The sequence below is a fragment of the Myxine glutinosa genome, chromosome 6, assembly GCF_964187855.1.
Source record: "Myxine glutinosa chromosome 6, kmMyxGlut1.1, whole genome shotgun sequence".
Taxonomy (NCBI): domain Eukaryota; kingdom Metazoa; phylum Chordata; class Myxini; order Myxiniformes; family Myxinidae; genus Myxine; species Myxine glutinosa.
In genome coordinates this window covers 155,653,582-155,671,973 of record NC_136266.1, presented here as the reverse complement: position 1 = coordinate 155,671,973, position 18,392 = coordinate 155,653,582, and the positions used below count along the sequence as shown (strand labels likewise).

General features: G+C 42.3%; 2 protein-coding genes across 8 annotated transcripts in view; one reads left to right on the top strand and one right to left on the bottom strand.

The window, feature by feature from the left end:
- The window catches only part of ZSWIM7 (zinc finger SWIM-type containing 7), a 41,985-nt gene extending 34,861 nt beyond the window's left edge, over nucleotides 1-7,124 (bottom strand). Inside the window, exons 1-2 of one of the 3 annotated variants that reach the window (XM_078780817.1) lie at nucleotides 7,085-7,124; nucleotides 2,515-2,603 (exon numbers count right to left, since the gene is read on the bottom strand). In XM_078780817.1, the coding sequence (XP_078636943.1) occupies nucleotides 2,515-2,590 (76 nt within the window). In that variant the 5' untranslated portion in view covers nucleotides 2,591-2,603; nucleotides 7,085-7,124. Of the gene's footprint in view, nucleotides 1-2,514; nucleotides 2,604-6,600; nucleotides 6,694-7,030; nucleotides 7,060-7,084 lie in introns of those variants that run through there. The other 2 variants (XM_078780818.1, XM_078780816.1) reach the window with 2 other exon arrangements.
- An 8,518-nt stretch (nucleotides 7,125-15,642) lies between these two features.
- UPB1 (beta-ureidopropionase 1) overlaps nucleotides 15,643-18,392 on the top strand; it is an 85,739-nt gene continuing 82,989 nt past the window's right edge. For 3 of the 5 annotated variants that reach the window (XR_010984774.2, XM_068118811.2, XM_068118810.2), the window contains exon 1: nucleotides 16,127-16,272. Coding sequence is in view for 2 of the 5 variants with exons in the window: in XM_068118811.2 (XP_067974912.2) it covers nucleotides 16,169-16,272 (104 nt within the window). In the remaining 3 variants the exon portion in view is untranslated. Of the gene's footprint in view, nucleotides 16,324-18,392 lie in introns of all 5 variants that reach the window. The other 2 variants (XM_078780812.1, XR_010984775.2) reach the window with 2 other exon arrangements.

The following is an 18,392-nucleotide window of genomic DNA, read 5'->3' as shown; positions in this document are numbered from 1 at the left end:
ATTAATCAATTGGCTAATAGAATACCTAAACCACCACCGTTTCATCTGAATCTGTAACTTTAAAAAAATTAAGTCATTAATCGAATAATTAAATAATTAATCAATTAATTGATTAATCAACAAAACAAAAATAACGTTTACAGCCAAATCACTTGGTGATTGTCATGTCCAAATCTCAGCTTCCTAGCTCAAAGGATGGCTGAGATATCGCCTGGACAAACAAGAAAACAAGAAAACAAACGAAAAATCGGTCAAAGACCGAGGACTTGCCGGACAATGTACTTTTTTTTTTGATTTGCCAACCACTCCCCGCCATCACGGTCATCTCTCCAACGCACAATCCCACGAGATATGTGGAAAGGACGACCCAAAACCAATTATCTTATTTTTGATTCGTATATAAACACCATTAAAAGAAAATAATGACCTCTGCCAAATTTCAATCGACGTGGGTTTAATCCCTACATGAGAGAATTCCACATAGCTATTTGGGCGGTGTATACGCTAACAGATCGCTGTCTCCATCGATCTTGCCAAGGCCGTAACACCTATCGGCTCAAAATCCTTTTAACTGTTGACTTGGTAGTTTTTACAATGAAGGAAACACGTATCGGGAGTACATACGACATAGGGATTGTGAATGTGACAGCTCTGAGGCGTCTTTCGCTTCACATTGCAGTGACGGCGAGCACCAACATGGTGGCTGTAAGATTAAAATCTGGCTTCAAGCCCCCTCACCACCCAAAATGTATTCCGGCGAATTTATTCCGGCAAGTAACAAACCAACCAACCAACATACTTGCTGGAATCTATTCCGGCAAGTAACCAACCAACCAACATACTTGCCGGAAGCTACTCTGGCAAGTAACCACCCGGCCAACATAATTGCCGGAATCTATTCCGGCAAGTAAGCAACCAACCAACATACTTGCTGGAATCTATTCCGGCAAGTAACAAATGGAAAACAGACAGGGGTGAAAACATAACCTCCATCCACCTTTGGTGGCGGAGGTAACGAAATCAGGATGAAGGTCCCAATGAAAATCCGCCTCATCGCGGCGATCAATTAAACCGTCGAATCCTTCCGCTGTATCACTCCGCCTCGCCCCGGCTTTACGCTGCGGTCACGATTTTCACGTTTTGGGTGACCTTGAGCTTGACATTGGGCCTAGAGAGTTAAAAATTGGGCACAGTCTATTCCAAGGCAAGGCAAATATGTGTGTAAACTATGGCGATGCTATGTGGAACGATGTAGACGTAGTACTGCGCACGCACAAACAGACAGACAAACAAACCAACCAACCAACATACTTGCCGGGAGATTCCGGCAAGTAACAAGAAACCGGAGTGAAAACTGAGTACTCCCTTTCAGCGCGCGTCATTGCCGGGCCGCCTTCGGTGCCTGGCGATGACGTTATGCAGTGCCTGGAGATGGAATAGGAAAGGAGCGGTGTACAACAACATCGACAATGCCATTCAGATATAACAAAGTGTACTTATGTGGCACTCATGTGACTGCTTACATAAATAAAACTAGAGATTCCATAGAACACCTTACTCCATGCTGTCTTAAGAAACAAGGAAGTGGGCGGGGTCTACGAGCGGCAAATTCGATTCGTCGTGCCAATGTAAAATGCTGTAATATTTCGTCCAAGTATTACTAAACAGAAGGGGTTTGAAAGCACCAAAAATGTGATTTGTGTTCTGCAGTGTTCACGTATACAATTCAAGTGGAATGAAATAAATATTTTAAAGGTCGTGGAAATAATTTTTTGGGATGTTTACCACCGTTGATACTGCATCTTTTACACAACCTTATTGAACACGTTACATTAGTTATTCGTGCCTGTTGTTTGTGTCCTTTATGAGATCCTTAAAAACAGCAAGTTTCTTGTTTGGAATGATTTTCAATTTTGTTTGACTGCCAGACTGGCAGATACAGTCCCATTATCACACTCCTATCTGCACATGTGCAATTAGGACAAATACTACTAAAGGACTGGTTTGTCATTATCCATTTTTCGATTCAGGTTCGTTTTCCGATTAATGTTCCAATCCGTGTTGATAATATAACATTCAATTGAAATTAAGTTGTTCCTCAATCATAAACTGACGTTTGTGGACAGACAGAAGTCAACTAATTGCTTCGCCCTGCTTTTCGCTTTGTGTGTGCGGGACAAAAATTAAACCAGGAAATAATGCATTTTATCAACTAAGAGTTTGCCTTTAATCAGAGCACACTAAAAATGTCAGGCGCATCTTGCTTCTCAAGGCGTCGAGCATGCTTGTAAACAATGTCTAGTTGAAAAAATCCATTGCTTTTCCTGTTTGGGGACAGAGGCCAACACTGGCTTTCACGAAGAATCGTATTTCGTTGTATCATCAAGGTTATTATTATCACCTCTTCAATTATATTATTTTCATTTCTGGATATGATATGTCCTGTTTACAGACACTTTATGTATTGCCTTGAACCCAATTCCTTGGATTTTGGCCATTGTTCTGTGTGCTCACCATGACCAAGCTCCTGAAATCTTCTCCGCACCTCGGTCAACAGCTGTGCAGCTATCTGAGGCAGTGTGCTCTCCATCTACATCTTACACCTGGAACACACCAGTCACACACATGTAGCTTGCGTATTAAACATAATGGATATGATTCGTTTCCCTTCTGAACAGCTGTAAATTAAGCTAATGAATAGTAGAATCAGGGAGCACGAGTTTCAGCCTAATATCCTCATGTTTTCTTTCGTGTCATCCATTGCATTTCCACAGTAGCATGGATACATCCCAAGAGACCCTAATTATAAAAATGTACAAAAACACAATCGCAGATAAGTGAAGTCGGGAAGGAGATGGAAATGAGAAGAGGGCTGCTTCCGAAAAAGAATATCCCAGCTGCTAAATGTTTATTATTCCTGTTTCAATATTTTCCAGAAGTTCAGCCAAAATCCAAATAAATATTCTTCTTTCATTGGTAACTGAAAGAGGACTTTACTGTTTTTTAAAAGGACATGTTTTCACGACTGATTCGCAACATTTTTTTTTCCAGTCGCTCTAGGTTTTATGGAAAGTGGATTTATTAAAACGTGGTCTATGAAGATATTTAAACAATGCCTTTTCCAGTCGTTCTTTCATCACTGCATCCTCTTTACAACATCGCATGCGAATACATTGGAGAAACATCTGCATTAATGAGAAAGGAGGTAACAATAGTGTTGATGAGAAGAGCTCCAAGGAAGTCGAGTGTAATACTTCACTATGAACAAGGAGCAACGAAGGGAAAATATGTTGCCAAAGGAAGTTTCTGAAGATGAACGTCAAACAAATTTCACAAGTCTGAGCAGAGCTTCTCACCAAATTAAAAGTGTTCATCCGCAGCTTGATGGAATACTGCTCTCCCCTCTGGGCTGGTGCTCCTGCCTCACACCTAGCTCTGCTTCACGCTGTAGAAACGAAAGCTCTTAGAATCATTGGAATCTCCCACAACGAAGCTGCTTCTGAGGGCCTTTTACTCTCTCACCGCAGGCAGGTTGGTGGTCTTTGTCTCCTACCGACTCCTCTCCGGCCTAGCTCACCTAGCTCTGTCCGTGCTCTGTCCGCCAAATATTCTAGAGATCTCCCAGAAACCCTCTTCTTGTGAAATTGCCAAAATCAAGACTCTCTGCTCACCTTCACTCTTTCATTCCTCTTTTCTCCCGCCTCTGGAACAAACACCCACACTCTCTTCAATCCCACTCCTCCCTCCAGGTCTTTAAAACATCTGTTCACCACCATCTCTTATCTTCCCCCATCCAAAACCTTGATCTTTTCTACCCCATTAATACACCCCAAATCCACCTCTTTAAAATTCCGTTTTCTTTCCTGAAAGTTATTGTAGTGTCCATCCTGTTTATCCCATGTACACCGCCCCCATCCCTCTCCATTCCGCAGATCTCCCGATGTCCCTGTTTTCTACTGTTATTGTGCTTCCCTTTCTCTCCCCCTCTTGTCTCCCGGGTCCCTTTATTATATGTTCTATGTGTGTTTCTGTTTATGTTTTTATGTGTTAGCTCTTACATGAGCCTCGATTTTGTATAAAAAGTCCATTGTGAGTGAGTGATAGTGCTGGTTAGGACAGAAGAAAGTGCCAAATGACAAAACACCTTAATCGTGTTTTTGGAGCCTTTTTTTAATTCTTCTTTTTTGTATACAAGATCGAGGCTCGTGAAAGAGTGAACATTAATCACACAAAAAGTCAACCGACACATAAAACACAAAATAAGGGGAGCGGAACACAAGATGGGGAGAGAGGGGGAAGGACACAAACACAACATTTGAGAGCAAGGACATCGAGAGAAATGTGGGAGGGGGAGGGCTTGGGGGGAGGTGGGAGATGTATAAAACATATCAACACTGCAAGGACTTCCAGGAAAGAAGTTGGAATTTCATAAAAAGTGTATCTGGGGTGAATTAGCAGGGGTAGAAAAGATCAAGGTTTTGGATGGGGGAAGATAAGAGATGGTGGTGAACAGCTGTTTTAAAGACCTGGAGGGAGGAGTGGGATTGAAGGGAGTGGGGGAGTTTGTTCCAGAGGGGGGAGAAAAGGGGCATGCAAGAGTGAAGGTGAGCAGAGAGCCTAGATTTTGGCAGTTTAACCATAAGAGGGTTGCTGGCAGATCTTGTGCGACCTGTAGGAATATTAGGGGGACAGAGCACACAGAGAGCTGGGGGAGCAACGCCGGAGAGGAGTCGGTAAAAGACAGAAAGACCACCAACCTGCCTGCGGTGAGCGAGTGAAAGGCCCTCGGAGTTAGCTTCATCGCAGGAGATTCCAATGATTCTGAAAGCTTTGGTTTCAACAGCGTGAAGCCGAGCTAGGCGTGAGGCAGGAGCACCGGCCCAGAGGGGGGAACATTATTCCATTGAGCTGCAGATGAAAGCCTGTGATTTTGTCCAGGTCTGCAGAGAGTGAGGAGGCTGCAGACTGCCGATCTGAGGGATGAGGAATGGAGCGGCAGAGAGTGGAGTCATCAGCAAAGAGATAGAGAGGATTTTCCAGAGAGTCGGAGAGATCATTGATGAAGACCAGAAATAGCACAGGGCCCAGGACACTACCTTGGGGAACTCCAGCCAGAACAGGAAGGGGAGATGAGAGAAATCCATTCAGGGCCACACTTTGCCGATGACCAGAGAGGAATTCCGCAAGCCATGAGTGGAGATTTCCATGGATACCATAGGAGGAGAGTTTGGTGAGCAGAGCTGGGTGCCAGACCGTATCGAAGGCACGTGATATGTCAAGGGAGACAGCTCTGATTTCCTGTTTGGCATTGAGGACCTCCATCAATTGTTGAGACAGCAGAAGCAGCATGTCCAGAGTAGAATGGCCTGGTCTGAATCCAAATTGATGATCAGAGATCAAACCATTGGAGAAGAGGAAGGATTTGAGATCCGAAGCAATGATGGATTCCATGAGTTTGCTTATAATTGGGAACAGGCTGATTGGTCTGTAGTTGCAAGGATCTGTTTTTGCACCTTTTTTGTGTAAAGCGGTGATGTTTGCTGATTTCCAAGATGCTGGCAGATGACGTTGAGCAAAAGAGAGGGTGAAAAGAACAGAGAGAGGGTGAGATAGAGCGGCAGAGCAGGATTTTAGGAGCCGTGGCTGATGCCGTCTGGTCCAGTTGCAGAATCAGAGTCGAGGTTTGACAAAAACTTCTCCACCTTGTCAGGAGAGAAGGACACAGAGTCCAGGAGCAGTTGGGTTCGACTGGGAAGGGTGGGAACAGAGAGAGATGGGTTTGGGACACAAGATTTTGAGGCAAACACAGAGTTGAGGCATTCGGCTTTGTCAAGTACGGTGTCAACTGTGCAGCCATTTGAGGTAAGGGAGGGGATGGAAGGGGAACAAACACCAGAAACGGATTTGACCAGACGCCACCAGGATTTGGAGGAAGGAGACAGGTTTGAGAGTTCAATCTTGAGTGTGGAGAGATAGTGCTTCCTGGCACTCCTGAGAGTAGACACACACTTGTTCCGAGCTTGGTGGAAGTAACTGAGATTGCCTTCAGTTGGATTTGCCTTCCAAGAGGCAAAGGCAAGTTGTTTCAGGGCAACTGCCTTTAATCATGGACAAACAATGGATCTTAGTTTGGAATCCACTGGTGAAGTTAGGTTTAGTTTCTTATTTAAGGTGCATGTATAGGCTAATTCGTAATATTTTTCTTGGGCTGCCAGTGCCATGATGGCCTAGAGGTACGGATAATTGCTTCTAGGCTGCCTAGCCTGGGGTTGGAATTCCAACCCGTCATGCCTGGACAGTCGGGTCGTGAAAGACTTGGGCCAAGCTTCCACTGGGCAACCCTATCAGACCGCAGGAATAATTGCCACCGGTATAGAGGAATAAGAAGAAGAGGAAGAAGAAGAAGTGACCAGCCCAGGTAAAGGGCAGCCATGTCGCCCTTACCTCAGCCTAATTCACCCCTTTTTGAGCAGCACGACGAAACGCGACACATACAAAGCTCCACACATCGAGATATATTAAAAGAAGGGGTCGCTTCCTTAACCCCATGAAATGAACCACGCAGCCTCTCCACAGCGTAGCGGAAAACCCCAGGCTTACTTTGCATCGGCTGGAATGCCGCTTCAAATCATCAGTCATCACCTTCGCGGAAACTCAAGCCAGCCAATCAGGCGAGGGCGCTCGGCTTTGTCCAATAAGGGAAGGATTGCGACGTCTCGAGTCCACCGATTGGCTGATTTCTTTTGCCGAACGGTCGGTGGTGTGAGGCGATTCAAACATTCATTTCTCATCATAATCATCGTATCGTATATCATTCAACATTTCGACGCGATCATGAAATCACATAAGTAGGGTAGCGACCACTCACGTGACTCCAGTATCAGTGTATCGCTGATATCACAAATTACTACCTGTACAACCCCAATCAGGCATATATGATATAATATCGAAATAATCGCTATAACGTACAAATCCGCAAACAACTAACCCCAAACCACCCCACTATACAGTACCACAGAAATGGTCTTACATCACATCGCTAACCACAAACCACCCACGACAGTATCACAAACACCGTACAAACCACAGCGTCACAGATCGTGCCGGATACGCGTCCATAATGCACGCATTGATGACGTAACGGGTTTTCCAGTTTGTAATAATATTAATAATAATAATATATAAATACAATTTCCCTTTCCAGGAACCATTCTGTGGAGGCAAGAAAGAGAGAGAAGGAGAAGCTGAGGAAAAGAGAGAGAAAAGAGAAGCTGAGGAAAAGTGAGAGAAAAGAGGAGCTGAGGAAAATAGAGAGAAAAGAGAAGCTGAGGAAAAGAGAGAGACAAGAGAAGCTGAGGAAAATAGAGAGAAGGAGAAGCTGAGGAAAAGAGGAGCTGAGGAAAAGAGAGAGAAAAGAGGAGGCTGAGGAAAAGAGGGAGAAAAGCGGAGCTGAGGAAAAGAGGAAGAAAATAGAAGCTGAGGAAATAGAGAGACGGAGAAGCTGAGGAAAAGAGAGAGAAAAGAGAAGCTGAGGAAAAGAGAGAGAAAAGAGAAGCTGAGGAAAAGAGAGAGAAAAGAGGAGCTGAGGAAAAATAGAGAGAAGGAGAAGCTGAGGAAAAGAGAGAGAAAAGAGGAGCTGAGAAAAGAGAGAGAAAGAGGAGCTGAGGAAAAGAGGGAGAAAAGAGAAGCTGAGAAAATAGAGAGAAGGAGAAGCTGAGGAAAAGAGAGAGAAAAGAGAAGCTGAGGAAAAGAGAGAGAAAAGAGGAGCTGAGGAAAAGAGGGAGAAAAGAGAAAGCTGAGGAAAATAGAGAGAAGGAGAAGCTGAGGAAAAGAGAGAGAAAAGCGGAGCTGAGGAAAAGAGGAAGAAAATAGAAGCTGAGGAAAATAGAGAGAAGGAGAAGCTGAGGAAAGAGAGAGAAAGAGAAGCTGAGGAAAAGAGAGAGAAAAGAGAAGCTGAGGAAAAGAGAGAGAAAAGAGGAGCTGAGGAAAATAGAGAGAAAAGAGAAGCTGAGGAAAATAGAAGCTGAGGAAAAGAGAGAGACAAGAGAAGCTGAGGAAAATAGAGAGAAGGAGAGCTGAGGAGAAAAGAGAGAGAAGGAGAAGCTGAGGAAAAGAGAGAGAAAAGAAGAGCTGAGGAAAGAGAAGCTGAGGAAAAGAGAGAGAAAAGAGGAGCTGAGGGAAAAGAGGGAGAAAAGAGAAGCTGAGGAAAATAGAGAGAAGGAGAAGCTGAGGAAAAGAGAGAGAAAAGCGGAGCTGAGGAAAAGAGGAAGAAAATAGAAGCTGAGGAAAATAGAGAGAAGGAGAAGCTGAGGAAAAGAGAGAGAAAAGAGAAGCTGAGGAAAAGAGAGAGAAAAGAGAAGCTGAGGAAAAGAGAGAGAAAAGAGGAGCTGAGGAAAATAGAGAGAAGGAGAAGCTGAGGAAAAGAGAGAGAGAAAAGAGAAGCTGAGGAAAAGAGAGAGAAAAGAGAAGCTGAGGAAAAGAGAGAGAAAAGAGGAGCTGAGGAAAATAGAGAGAAGGAGAAGCTGAGGAAAAGAGAGAGAAAAGAAGAGCTGAGGAAAAGAGAGAGAAAAGAGAAGCTGAGGAAAAGAGGGAGAAAGGAGGAGCTGAGGAAAAGAGGGAGAAAAGAGAAGCTGAGGAAAAGAGAGAGAAAAGAGGAGCTGAGGAAAAGAGGGAGAAAAGAGAAGCTGAGGAAAATAGAGAGAAGGAGAAGCTGAGGAAAAGAGGGAGAAAAGAGAAGCTGAGGAAAAGAGAGAGAAAAGAGGAGCTGAGGAAAATAGAGAGAAGGAGAATGTTACATATTTATATGAATGTATGTGAATTACCATTCAGGTCTTTGCTTATCCGTGTGTAGTATATTAAGTTGTTGTGTAGTTGTTGTGGTTGGAGGGTCAGGAGCCCTTCTGAGGGAGTGGCCGGAAACGGAAGTGACCGGAAACGGAAGAAGAAAAGACACAGGAAAAAGGGACGAGTATTATTCTTCCTCGCCCGCTCCGACAAAAGGTGGGATCGACCTTGCGCTGCGTGGAAAAGCGGCGTTCCGATCCGAAGCCTGTCTGGCGAGAGGAATCACCGGGACGTGTACCTGCCCGGTGGAGACGGCAAGTTGACGTGGGGCCGTGCATCGACCCCGCGTCTGGCCTCGTTCGCGGCACCGTCCAAACAGACGCGTGCGGGTCGCACGTTGGGGCCTAACGCGCCTTGCAAGCGGCGTGGGGTTTGGCGTGCTTTACCGTATCCGCTTCGCGTGGCCACGAGGGGCTGCAGCCACGGTGCCTGGTACGATACCTGCCCGGTGGAAACACGTCCACCCGGGGTTCGTTCTACCGCCCGAGTGCGATGACGGCGACCATCATCTTGGTCAGGAGGGGCCCAGAGACATTGTGCGGGACCGAGACCAAAAGGGTGTCGTGAGTACTCACCGGGACACACGTATATAAGATGGCCATCTTACTCATAGGAAAGTGCTTGTGAATTGGGAATTGTTGATGGTTGTATATGGTTGATTGCTCGGGGAAAATCTCCGTGGTTGTGTCATTGCAATTGTATGGTCATTCCCATTGAAATATATCCTTGAACGTCAGTTGTCTCTTGGGTGAAATTCATATGGATTGCGTGGCGAAAGCGCATATTTAATACAGCTTTCTGGCGAAGTTCCTCTCACGGTCCGGGGGTCACCGAGACCAGGTATTCACCGAGGGGACCACGTAACAGAGAAGCTGAGGAAAAGAGAGAGAAAAGAGAAGCTGAGGAAAAGAGAGAGAAAAGAGAAGCTGAGGAAAAGAGAGAGAAAAGAGGAGCTGAGGAAAATAGAGAGAAGGAGAAGCTGAGGAAAAGAGAGAGAGAAAAGAGAAGCTGAGGAAAAGAGAGAGAGAAAAGAGAAGCTGAGGAAAAGAGAGAGAAAAGAGAAGCTGAGGAAAAGAGAGAGAAAAGAGGAGCTGAGGAAAATAGAGAGAAGGAGAAGCTGAGGAAAAGAGAGAGAAAAGAAGAGCTGAGGAAAAGAGAGAGAAAAGAGAAGCTGAGGAAAAGAGGGAGAAAGGAGGAGCTGAGGAAAAGAGGGAGAAAAGAGAAGCTGAGAAAAAGAGAGAGAAAAGAGGAGCTGAGGAAAAGAGGGAGAAAAGAGAAGCTGAGGAAAATAGAGAGAAGGCGAAGCTGAGGAAAAGAGGGAGAAAAGAGAAGCTGAGGAAAAGAGAGAGAAAAGAGGAGCTGAGGAAAATAGAGAGAAGGAGAAGCTGAGGAAAAGAGGGAGAAAAGAGAAGCTGAGGAAAATAGAGAGAAGGAGAAGCTGAGGAAAAGAGGGAGAAAAGGGAAGCTGAGGAAAAGAGAGATTAAAGAGGAGCTGAGGAAAATAGAGAGAAAAGAGGAGCTGAGGAAAAGAGAGAAAAAAGAGGAGCTGAGGAAAATAGAGAGAAGGAGAAGCTGATGAAAAGAGGGAGAAAAGAGAAGCTGAGGAAAAGAGGGAGAAAAGAGGAGCTGAGGAAAATAGAGAGAAGGAGAAACTGAGGAAATGGCGTGCGCTGGAGGATATGTTATTTATTTATTTGGCATGGGGCGGTGTACTTTGAATGTATCTGTATTTGTTGGTGATATTTCTTATTTGTATCTTCCGGGTTTGTATCTTTTGTATTTTTCTAAATTTTGTATTTGTATATTTTGGGTCTTCAGGGTCTCCAGGGTCTTTAAGGGTCTTCGGGGTCTTTTAGGTATTTTGGGTCTTTGGGAAATTTTGTGTCTTTAAACTGGGCGACCGGTCTTCCAGAATTAGTTGATGGATGTTAAAGATCCCACGGTATCCTTCGCGAAGAGTCGGCGAGTTATCGCCGGTACCCTGAACAAATTACAAATTCCTGCCCTGACCTACAGAGGGCACTGCATCAGCAGCACAGCCACGCCCCCAGCCAATGATGCACCTCTTCAGCCAATGATGCCACCCCGCAGCCTTGTGCTACAAACAAACGAAGAAGTGCCATTGCTGTTTCACTGAATGCAAAAATCCATGTTCACGTAAAATGATTCAGGAGCTTTCAGATTTCTTTCTTGAGATCACTTAATGAGGATGGGCTGACATGTAAGACACTGACATGGAAGACACATGTAAAACATAGTAAGAGACTAATGTGCATTCCCTCGTATGCTAGAATTATGGGAATGTCTATATAATATCTTGCTAAACAAGCCTGATTGAATCCAGACATTGGTTTAACTCTAGAATATTCACTCTTGTCTACTGTGGTCAAAAATCTGACCCGTGTCTGAAGGAAGCGATGCAGTTTGGCAGATTGTGTGCAATCCATGCAAGTTACAAGTTTTAAATGCTGACAACTCCAGAACCCTTTAGAATTACCCTTTATAATCCTCTGGAATTACACTTTGGAACCTCTAGAATTGCCCTTTAGAATGACTGTTTAGAACCCTCTAGAATTGCTCTTTAGAACCCCCCAGAACCCTTTAGACAACTCTTTAGAACCCTCCAGAATTACCCTTTGGAACCCATTATAATTACCATTTGGAATTACTGTTTAGAACCCTCTATAATTACCCTATATAACCCTCTAAAATTACTGTTTAGAACCCTCTAGAATTACCCTTTAAAACACTCTAGAATTACAGTTTAGAACCCATGAGAATTACCCTTTAGAACCCTCTAGAATTGCTCTTTAGAACCTTCTAGAACTGTTTAGGATTACCATTTAGAACCCTCTGGAATCTTCTAGAATTATCCTCTAGAAATACCCTTTAGGGCCCTCTGGAACCTTCTAGAATTACCCTCTAGAACCCTCTAGAATTACCCTTTATAACCTTCTAAAATTACTGTTTAGAACCATCTAGAATGACCCTTTAGAACCCTCAAAAATTTCAGTTTAGAACCTATGAGAATTACCCTTTAGAACCTTCTAGAATTGCTCTTTAGAACCCTCTTGAACTCTCTATAATTACCCTTCAGAACCCTCTGGAATCTTCTCGAATTACCCTCTAAAATTATCCTTTATTACCCACTAGAATTATACCTTTGAACCCTCTAGAATGACTGTTTGGAACCCACTAGAATTACCATTTGTAATTACTCTTTAGAACCCTGTAGAATTACAGTTTAGAACCCATTAGAATTACCCTTTTAAATTACTGTTTAGAAGCCTCCACAATTACCCTTTATACCCCACTATAATTACTGTTTAGAACCCTCTAGAATTACCCTTTAGAACCCTCCAGAATTACAGTTTAGAACCCATGAGAATTATCCTTTAGAATTACTGTTTATAAGCCTCTAGAATTATCCTTTAGAACTCTCTAGAATTGCTCTTTAGAACACTCTATAATTACCCTTTAGAACCCTCTGGAACAGTCTAGAATTACCCTCTAGAACCCTCTAGAATTACACATTAGAACCCTCTGAAATTACACATTTGAACCCTCTAGAATGACCCTTTGGAACCCACTAGAATTACCATTTGTAATTACTCTTTAGAACCCTCTAGAAATACAGTTTAGAACCCATTAGAATTACCCTTTAAAATTACTGTTTAGAAGCCTCTATAATTACCCTTCATACCCCCACTATAATTACTGTTTAGAACCCTCTAGAATTACCCTTTAGAACCCTCTAGAATTGCTCTTTAGAACCCTCTAGAACTTCCTAGCATTACCCTTTAAAACCCGCTGGAACCTTCTAGAATTACCCTCTAGAACCATCTAGAATTTCACCTTTGAACCCTCTAACAATACCCTTTGGGACCCACGAGAATTACCATTTGGAATGACTCTTTAGAACCCTCTAGAATTACAGTTTAGACCCATTAGAATTACCCTTTAAAATTACTGTTTGGAAGCCTCCATAATTACCCTTTAGAACCCACGATAATTACTGTTTAGAACCCTCTAGAATTACCCTTTAGAACCCTCTAGAATTACAGTTTAGAACCCATGAGAATTATCCTTTAGAATTACTGTTTATAAGCCTCTAGAATTATCCTTTAGAACCCTCTAGAAATGCTCTTTAGAACACTCTAGAATTACGCTTTAGAACCCTCTGGAACCTTCTAGAATTACCCTCTAGAACCCTCTAGAATTACACATTAGAACCCTCTGGAATTACACCTTTGAACCCTCTAGAATGACCCTTTGGAACCCACTAGAATTACCATTTGTAATTACTCTTTAGAACCCTCTAGAATTACAGTTTAGAACCCATTAGAATTACCCTTTAAAATTACTGTTTAGAAGCCTCTATAATTACCCTTTATAACCCACTATAATTACTGTTTAGAACCCTCTAGAATTACCCTTTAGAACCCTCTAGAATTACAGTTTAGAACGCATTAGAATTAGCCATTAGAATTATTGTTTAGAAGCCTCTAGAATTACCGTTTAGAACCCTCTAGAATTGCTCTTTCGAACCCTCTAGAACTCACTAGCATTACCCTTTAAAACTCCCTGGAACATTCTAGAATTACCCTCTAGAACCCTCTAGAATTTCACCTTTGAACCCTCTAGAAATACCCTTTGGGACCCACTAGAATTACCATTTGGAATGACTCTTTAGAACCCTCTGGAATTACTTATTACAACCCACTGAAATTATCCTTTGGAATTACTATTTAGAACCCTCTCGAATTACCCTTTAGAACACTCTAAAATTACCCTTTGGAATTATTGTTTCGAACCCTCTAGAATTACCCTTTAGAACCCTCTATAATTACAGTTTGGAACCCATTAGAATTACTGTTTCGAAGCCTCTAGATTTCCCTTTAGAACCCTCTGGAATTACTGTTTAGAACCCTCTAGAATTACCCTTTATAACCCTCTAGAATTACCCTTTAGAACTCCCTGGAATCACCCTTTGGAATTAATGTTTTGAACCCTCTAGAATTACCCTTTAGAACCCTCTGGAATTACTGTTTCGAACACTCTATAATTACAGTTTGGAACCCATTAGAATTACTGTTTCGAACCCTCTAGAATTCCCTTTAGAACCCTCTGGAATTACTGTTTAGAACCCTCTAGAATTACCCTTTAGAACCCTCTAGAATTACCCTTTAGAACTCCCTGGGATCACCCTTTGGAATTACTGTTTACAACCCTCTATAATTACCCTTTAGAACCCTCTAGAATTACCCTTTATAACTTCCTGGAATCATGCTTTGGAATTACTGTTTACAACCCTCTAGAATTACCCTTTAGAACCCTCTAGAATTACAGTTTAGAACCCTTTGGAATTACCCTTTAGAAATACTGTTTAGAACCCTCTAGTATTACCCTTTAGATCCCGCTAGAATTACAGTTTAGAACCCATTAGAATTACCCTTTAGAATTACTGTTTGCAAGCCTCTAGAATTACCCTTTAGAACCCTCTAGAATTACTGTTTAGAACCCTCTAGAATTACTGTTTAGAACCCTCTAGAATTACTGTTTAGAACCGTCTATAATTACTGTTTAGAACCCTCTATAATTGCCCTTTAGAACCATCTAGAATTCAGTTTAGAACCCATTATAATTACCCTTTAGAATTACTGTTTAGAACCCATTATAATTACCTTTTAGAATTACAGTTTAGAACCCATTATAATTACCCTTTAGAATTACTGTTTAGAAGCCTCTAGAATCGCCCGTTAAAACCCTCTAGAATTGTTCTTTGGAACCTTCCAGAACTCGCTAGAATTACCCTTTAGAACCATCTGGAACATTCTAGAATTACCATCTAGAACCCTCTAGAATTACCCTTTAGAACCCCTGAGAATTACTGTTTAGAACCCCCTAGAATTACAGTTTTAACCCCATTAGAATTACCCTTTAGAATTACTGTTTATAACCCTCTAGAATAACAGTTTTAACCCCATTAGAATTACCCTTTAGAATTACTTTTTAGAAGCCTCTAGAATACCCTTTAGAACCCTCTAGAATTACTGTTTAGAACCCTCTAGAATTACTGTTTGGAAGCCTCTAGAATTACCCTTTAAAACCCTCTAGAATTGCTCTTTGGAACCTTCCAGAACACGCTAGAATTACCCTTTAGAACCATCTGGAACATTCTAGAATTACCATCTAGAACCCTCTAGAATTACCCTTTAGAACCCCCTCGAATCACTGTTTAGAACCCCCTCGAATTACACTTTTAACCATATTAGAATTACCCTTTAGAATTAGTTTAGAAGCCTCGAGAATTACCGTTTGGAACCCTCTAGAACGGCTCTTTAGAACCCTCTAGAAATACCCTTTGGAAGCCCCTGGAACCTTCTAGAATTACTCTCTAGGACCCTCTAATCTAGAATTACCCTTTAGAACACCCTAGAATTACCCTTTAGATCCCTCTAGAATTACCATTTGGAATTAGTTTAGAACCCTCTGGAGTCTAGACTTACCCTTTGGAGCAAACTAGGATTACACTTCAGAAATACACTTTACAATTACCCTTTACAATTACCCTTTAGAAATACACTTTACAATTACCCTTTACAATTACCCTTTAGAATTATCCTTAAGAACCCTTTATGTAACTCTTTATAACCCTTTATTATAATTAAACACGTTGGGTTATACAGGTTCCTCTTCTTCATTTTTTGGACAGATGGCTGGAAGGATGAATGATCGGACATAACATAACATCGAAGCGCATTGACCGCTTAAAAACATCATCTTTTATCGTCTTCTTGGATAGGCCTGTGGTGCAGACCCTTTCTTTGTATACAAAGTCGAGGCTCGTGTAAAAGCTGATGCTTCAACTACGGACTCCTTTAACAACCAATTCCCTGACAAGCATTTTCGTTGTAACTCGTGGACGGAACGTGTGACGCTTCCCAGGTTTGTGTCCTTTGAACTTGTTGAAAATATGTTTTGCATTGTTGTCATGGAACAAACCTCTGCACAGCCTGTCAAGTTCCAGAAGGCCATGGAACACTTTTTCATGCATTGTACACCACATTCTCGGCAGAGTTGCTGTGGAAAGCAGTTTGGACATTGCTGGCTCAAAGTTTTGATCGATTTATTGGCTTAATATTTGTGCTTTAGTCTTTCAATAATCTCGTGTTTATTATTATTTTAATGTTTTTCTGTGGCCCTATTGGACGGTATGCACGTAGACATACACACCACACCAACAACAATAACAACAACAACAACAACCTTCGGCCTTGTGGCCACTTTTCGCCACGCCCCTTTATCCTGTGGCTGTGTAGTGATGGCTGAAGTGAACATGCACTCGCTCGAACGCTGTTTAGAGAAACACCTTCCTCCTGCTGAGCTGTCTGAGGTCAGGCGGATGTTGTTCGGCGGAGAGAGCGAGTGAGTGGACCCCGAACGGTCTGGACTGTCAACAAGTGTTCAACCCACACAGTGAGGGTTGTAGACGTTTAAACACTGGGTATATGTTTCCCTGGATGGACTTTGTTTAGCTTTCCTAACTTTTACATTTTGTATTGTTTTACCAGATCCCGGTAAATGCCCTGTCCGAATGTTTGGTACAGAGTGATCCATATGTCTGGTTACCCTGGTGTATTATTATTTTATTTTTTACCTTACTGAAATTTCCTCCACCAAAAACTGTATATTTTCAGAACATATTTTTTAGCATTGACGTTTAACGACCTTGACCGTTAAGAATTTTTTTTCCTTTAGCGTAAAAATGGTTCATGCTACAGAAAGTTTGGTACATACACAGACAATGGTCTAGAGTTCATCATTCAACGGTCTTCATTATTGACCTTGCTCTTTTATTTTTGACTCTGATCTTGACCTTTAAGGAAATTTGTGTCACCTGTAGCATGAAATCGGTTAAAGCTGGTTCAAAAATGTTCTACATCGAATTATAATTATCTGAAGGTGATCCTCGTGGTCTTCATTTTTGACCTAATCCATCAATTTACCTTATGACCTCTGACTTTTAGAAATGCTCCAATTTGATCCAAGCTTGTGGTGTCGGCACCTACTCCTTAACGTAATCATAAAAAATACTTTGGACATCAAAACTTAGTTATCGTTCAGGTATTGATCTGCAATTTGCACTGGAAAGCCCTCATTATTGTCCTCGGTTCAAAAAAAAAAATTGAAAAAAAAAATGGGGTGATATTGTAATCGGCTCCGTCTGTCTGTCTGCCCATCTGTCCATCCGTCTGTCCATCCATCACGCTCTCTTCCTAAATAGTTGGCCAGAAATTCAACAAACTTGGTAGATATGATCACCACATGGTATGAAGGTGCAAGAGCAGTATCACTTTTGGCCCCACCCCTAGGGCAGGATCAAAAGGTCAAATACTAAAAAAAATGCAATTCTGGGCACACATTAAAACATTTTAAAACCAGGACGTGTTTTTAGTGGTTTTTAAGGCTTTTGTGTTAAAACAAATATGGCGGCTGAACCACGTGACCAATGACGTAATCCTTTTTTTCATCCACCAATTTATCCCTAGATGACACTCAAGAAATTTCATCCTGATCGGATGAAGTTTTGTACTTGTCGAATTATGACGTCATAATGAGGCCTGTGGGACTTATGACATCTTCATTAACGTATGTTATTCCCCATGGAAAGTTCTTTACAATGAGCCATGTGTCAATTTTTTCGATGCAGCACTTTCGGAGATATAGAGGTGTAAAGTTTTTCGTTTTTTCCAAGATGGCCCCATACCACGTGACCTATGACGTCATCATTATCATTAAAAATTCTACAGGAAGAGGCGCACCTATCGTGAAAATTTCCTGTCAATCGGACCAACGGTTGCAGAGAAAATCATATTTATTCTGTGTGGACAAACAAATAAACAGACAAACAGACTAACTGACTCAAATGCAATACCCTGTCCTCTGGCGAGGGTAATGAAACTTTGTATGTGCAATCAACATTGGGGACGCATGAAATATACAACAATTTTTGTGATTTGACCCCCGGTTCATGTCCCATGGGACCATGGGTAACTAGGGTCAAAACGGGGGAAAAATGGATAAACTCAAAATTTGATTTTGATTCATTCTTTAGTTGGGAAGCATGGGGATTTGTGATGGCACATCATCGACTTCGCTCTAGTTATTATTATTCTGCAATATTGTATACTAGCCGAAACCCGTGGAACATCCACGGAAGGGAGGATGTGGTGTATGGATAGAGTGTACCATTATGGATGGCATAGGGGATTTGCTTGTCCGAGTAAGAGTTAGGAAGAAAGATGAGAATGAAGAGTGCGTATATGAACAACGATCGCCGACACCGGCACAAATGCATGCTCTGGATTGTCCACTCAGCGGACGGCTTGCTTTTGCCTTCGCCCAGCAGACGCCAATACGATGGCGTCGTATCGGCAGTTAATCGGATGCTTTTGGGCCCCAATGTCGGCTAATTCCGATTTTTCGAGTATGGCTGTACGTGATAAACAAAGAGCGCGGTTCGTAGATCGTAAATCCATTAGTGC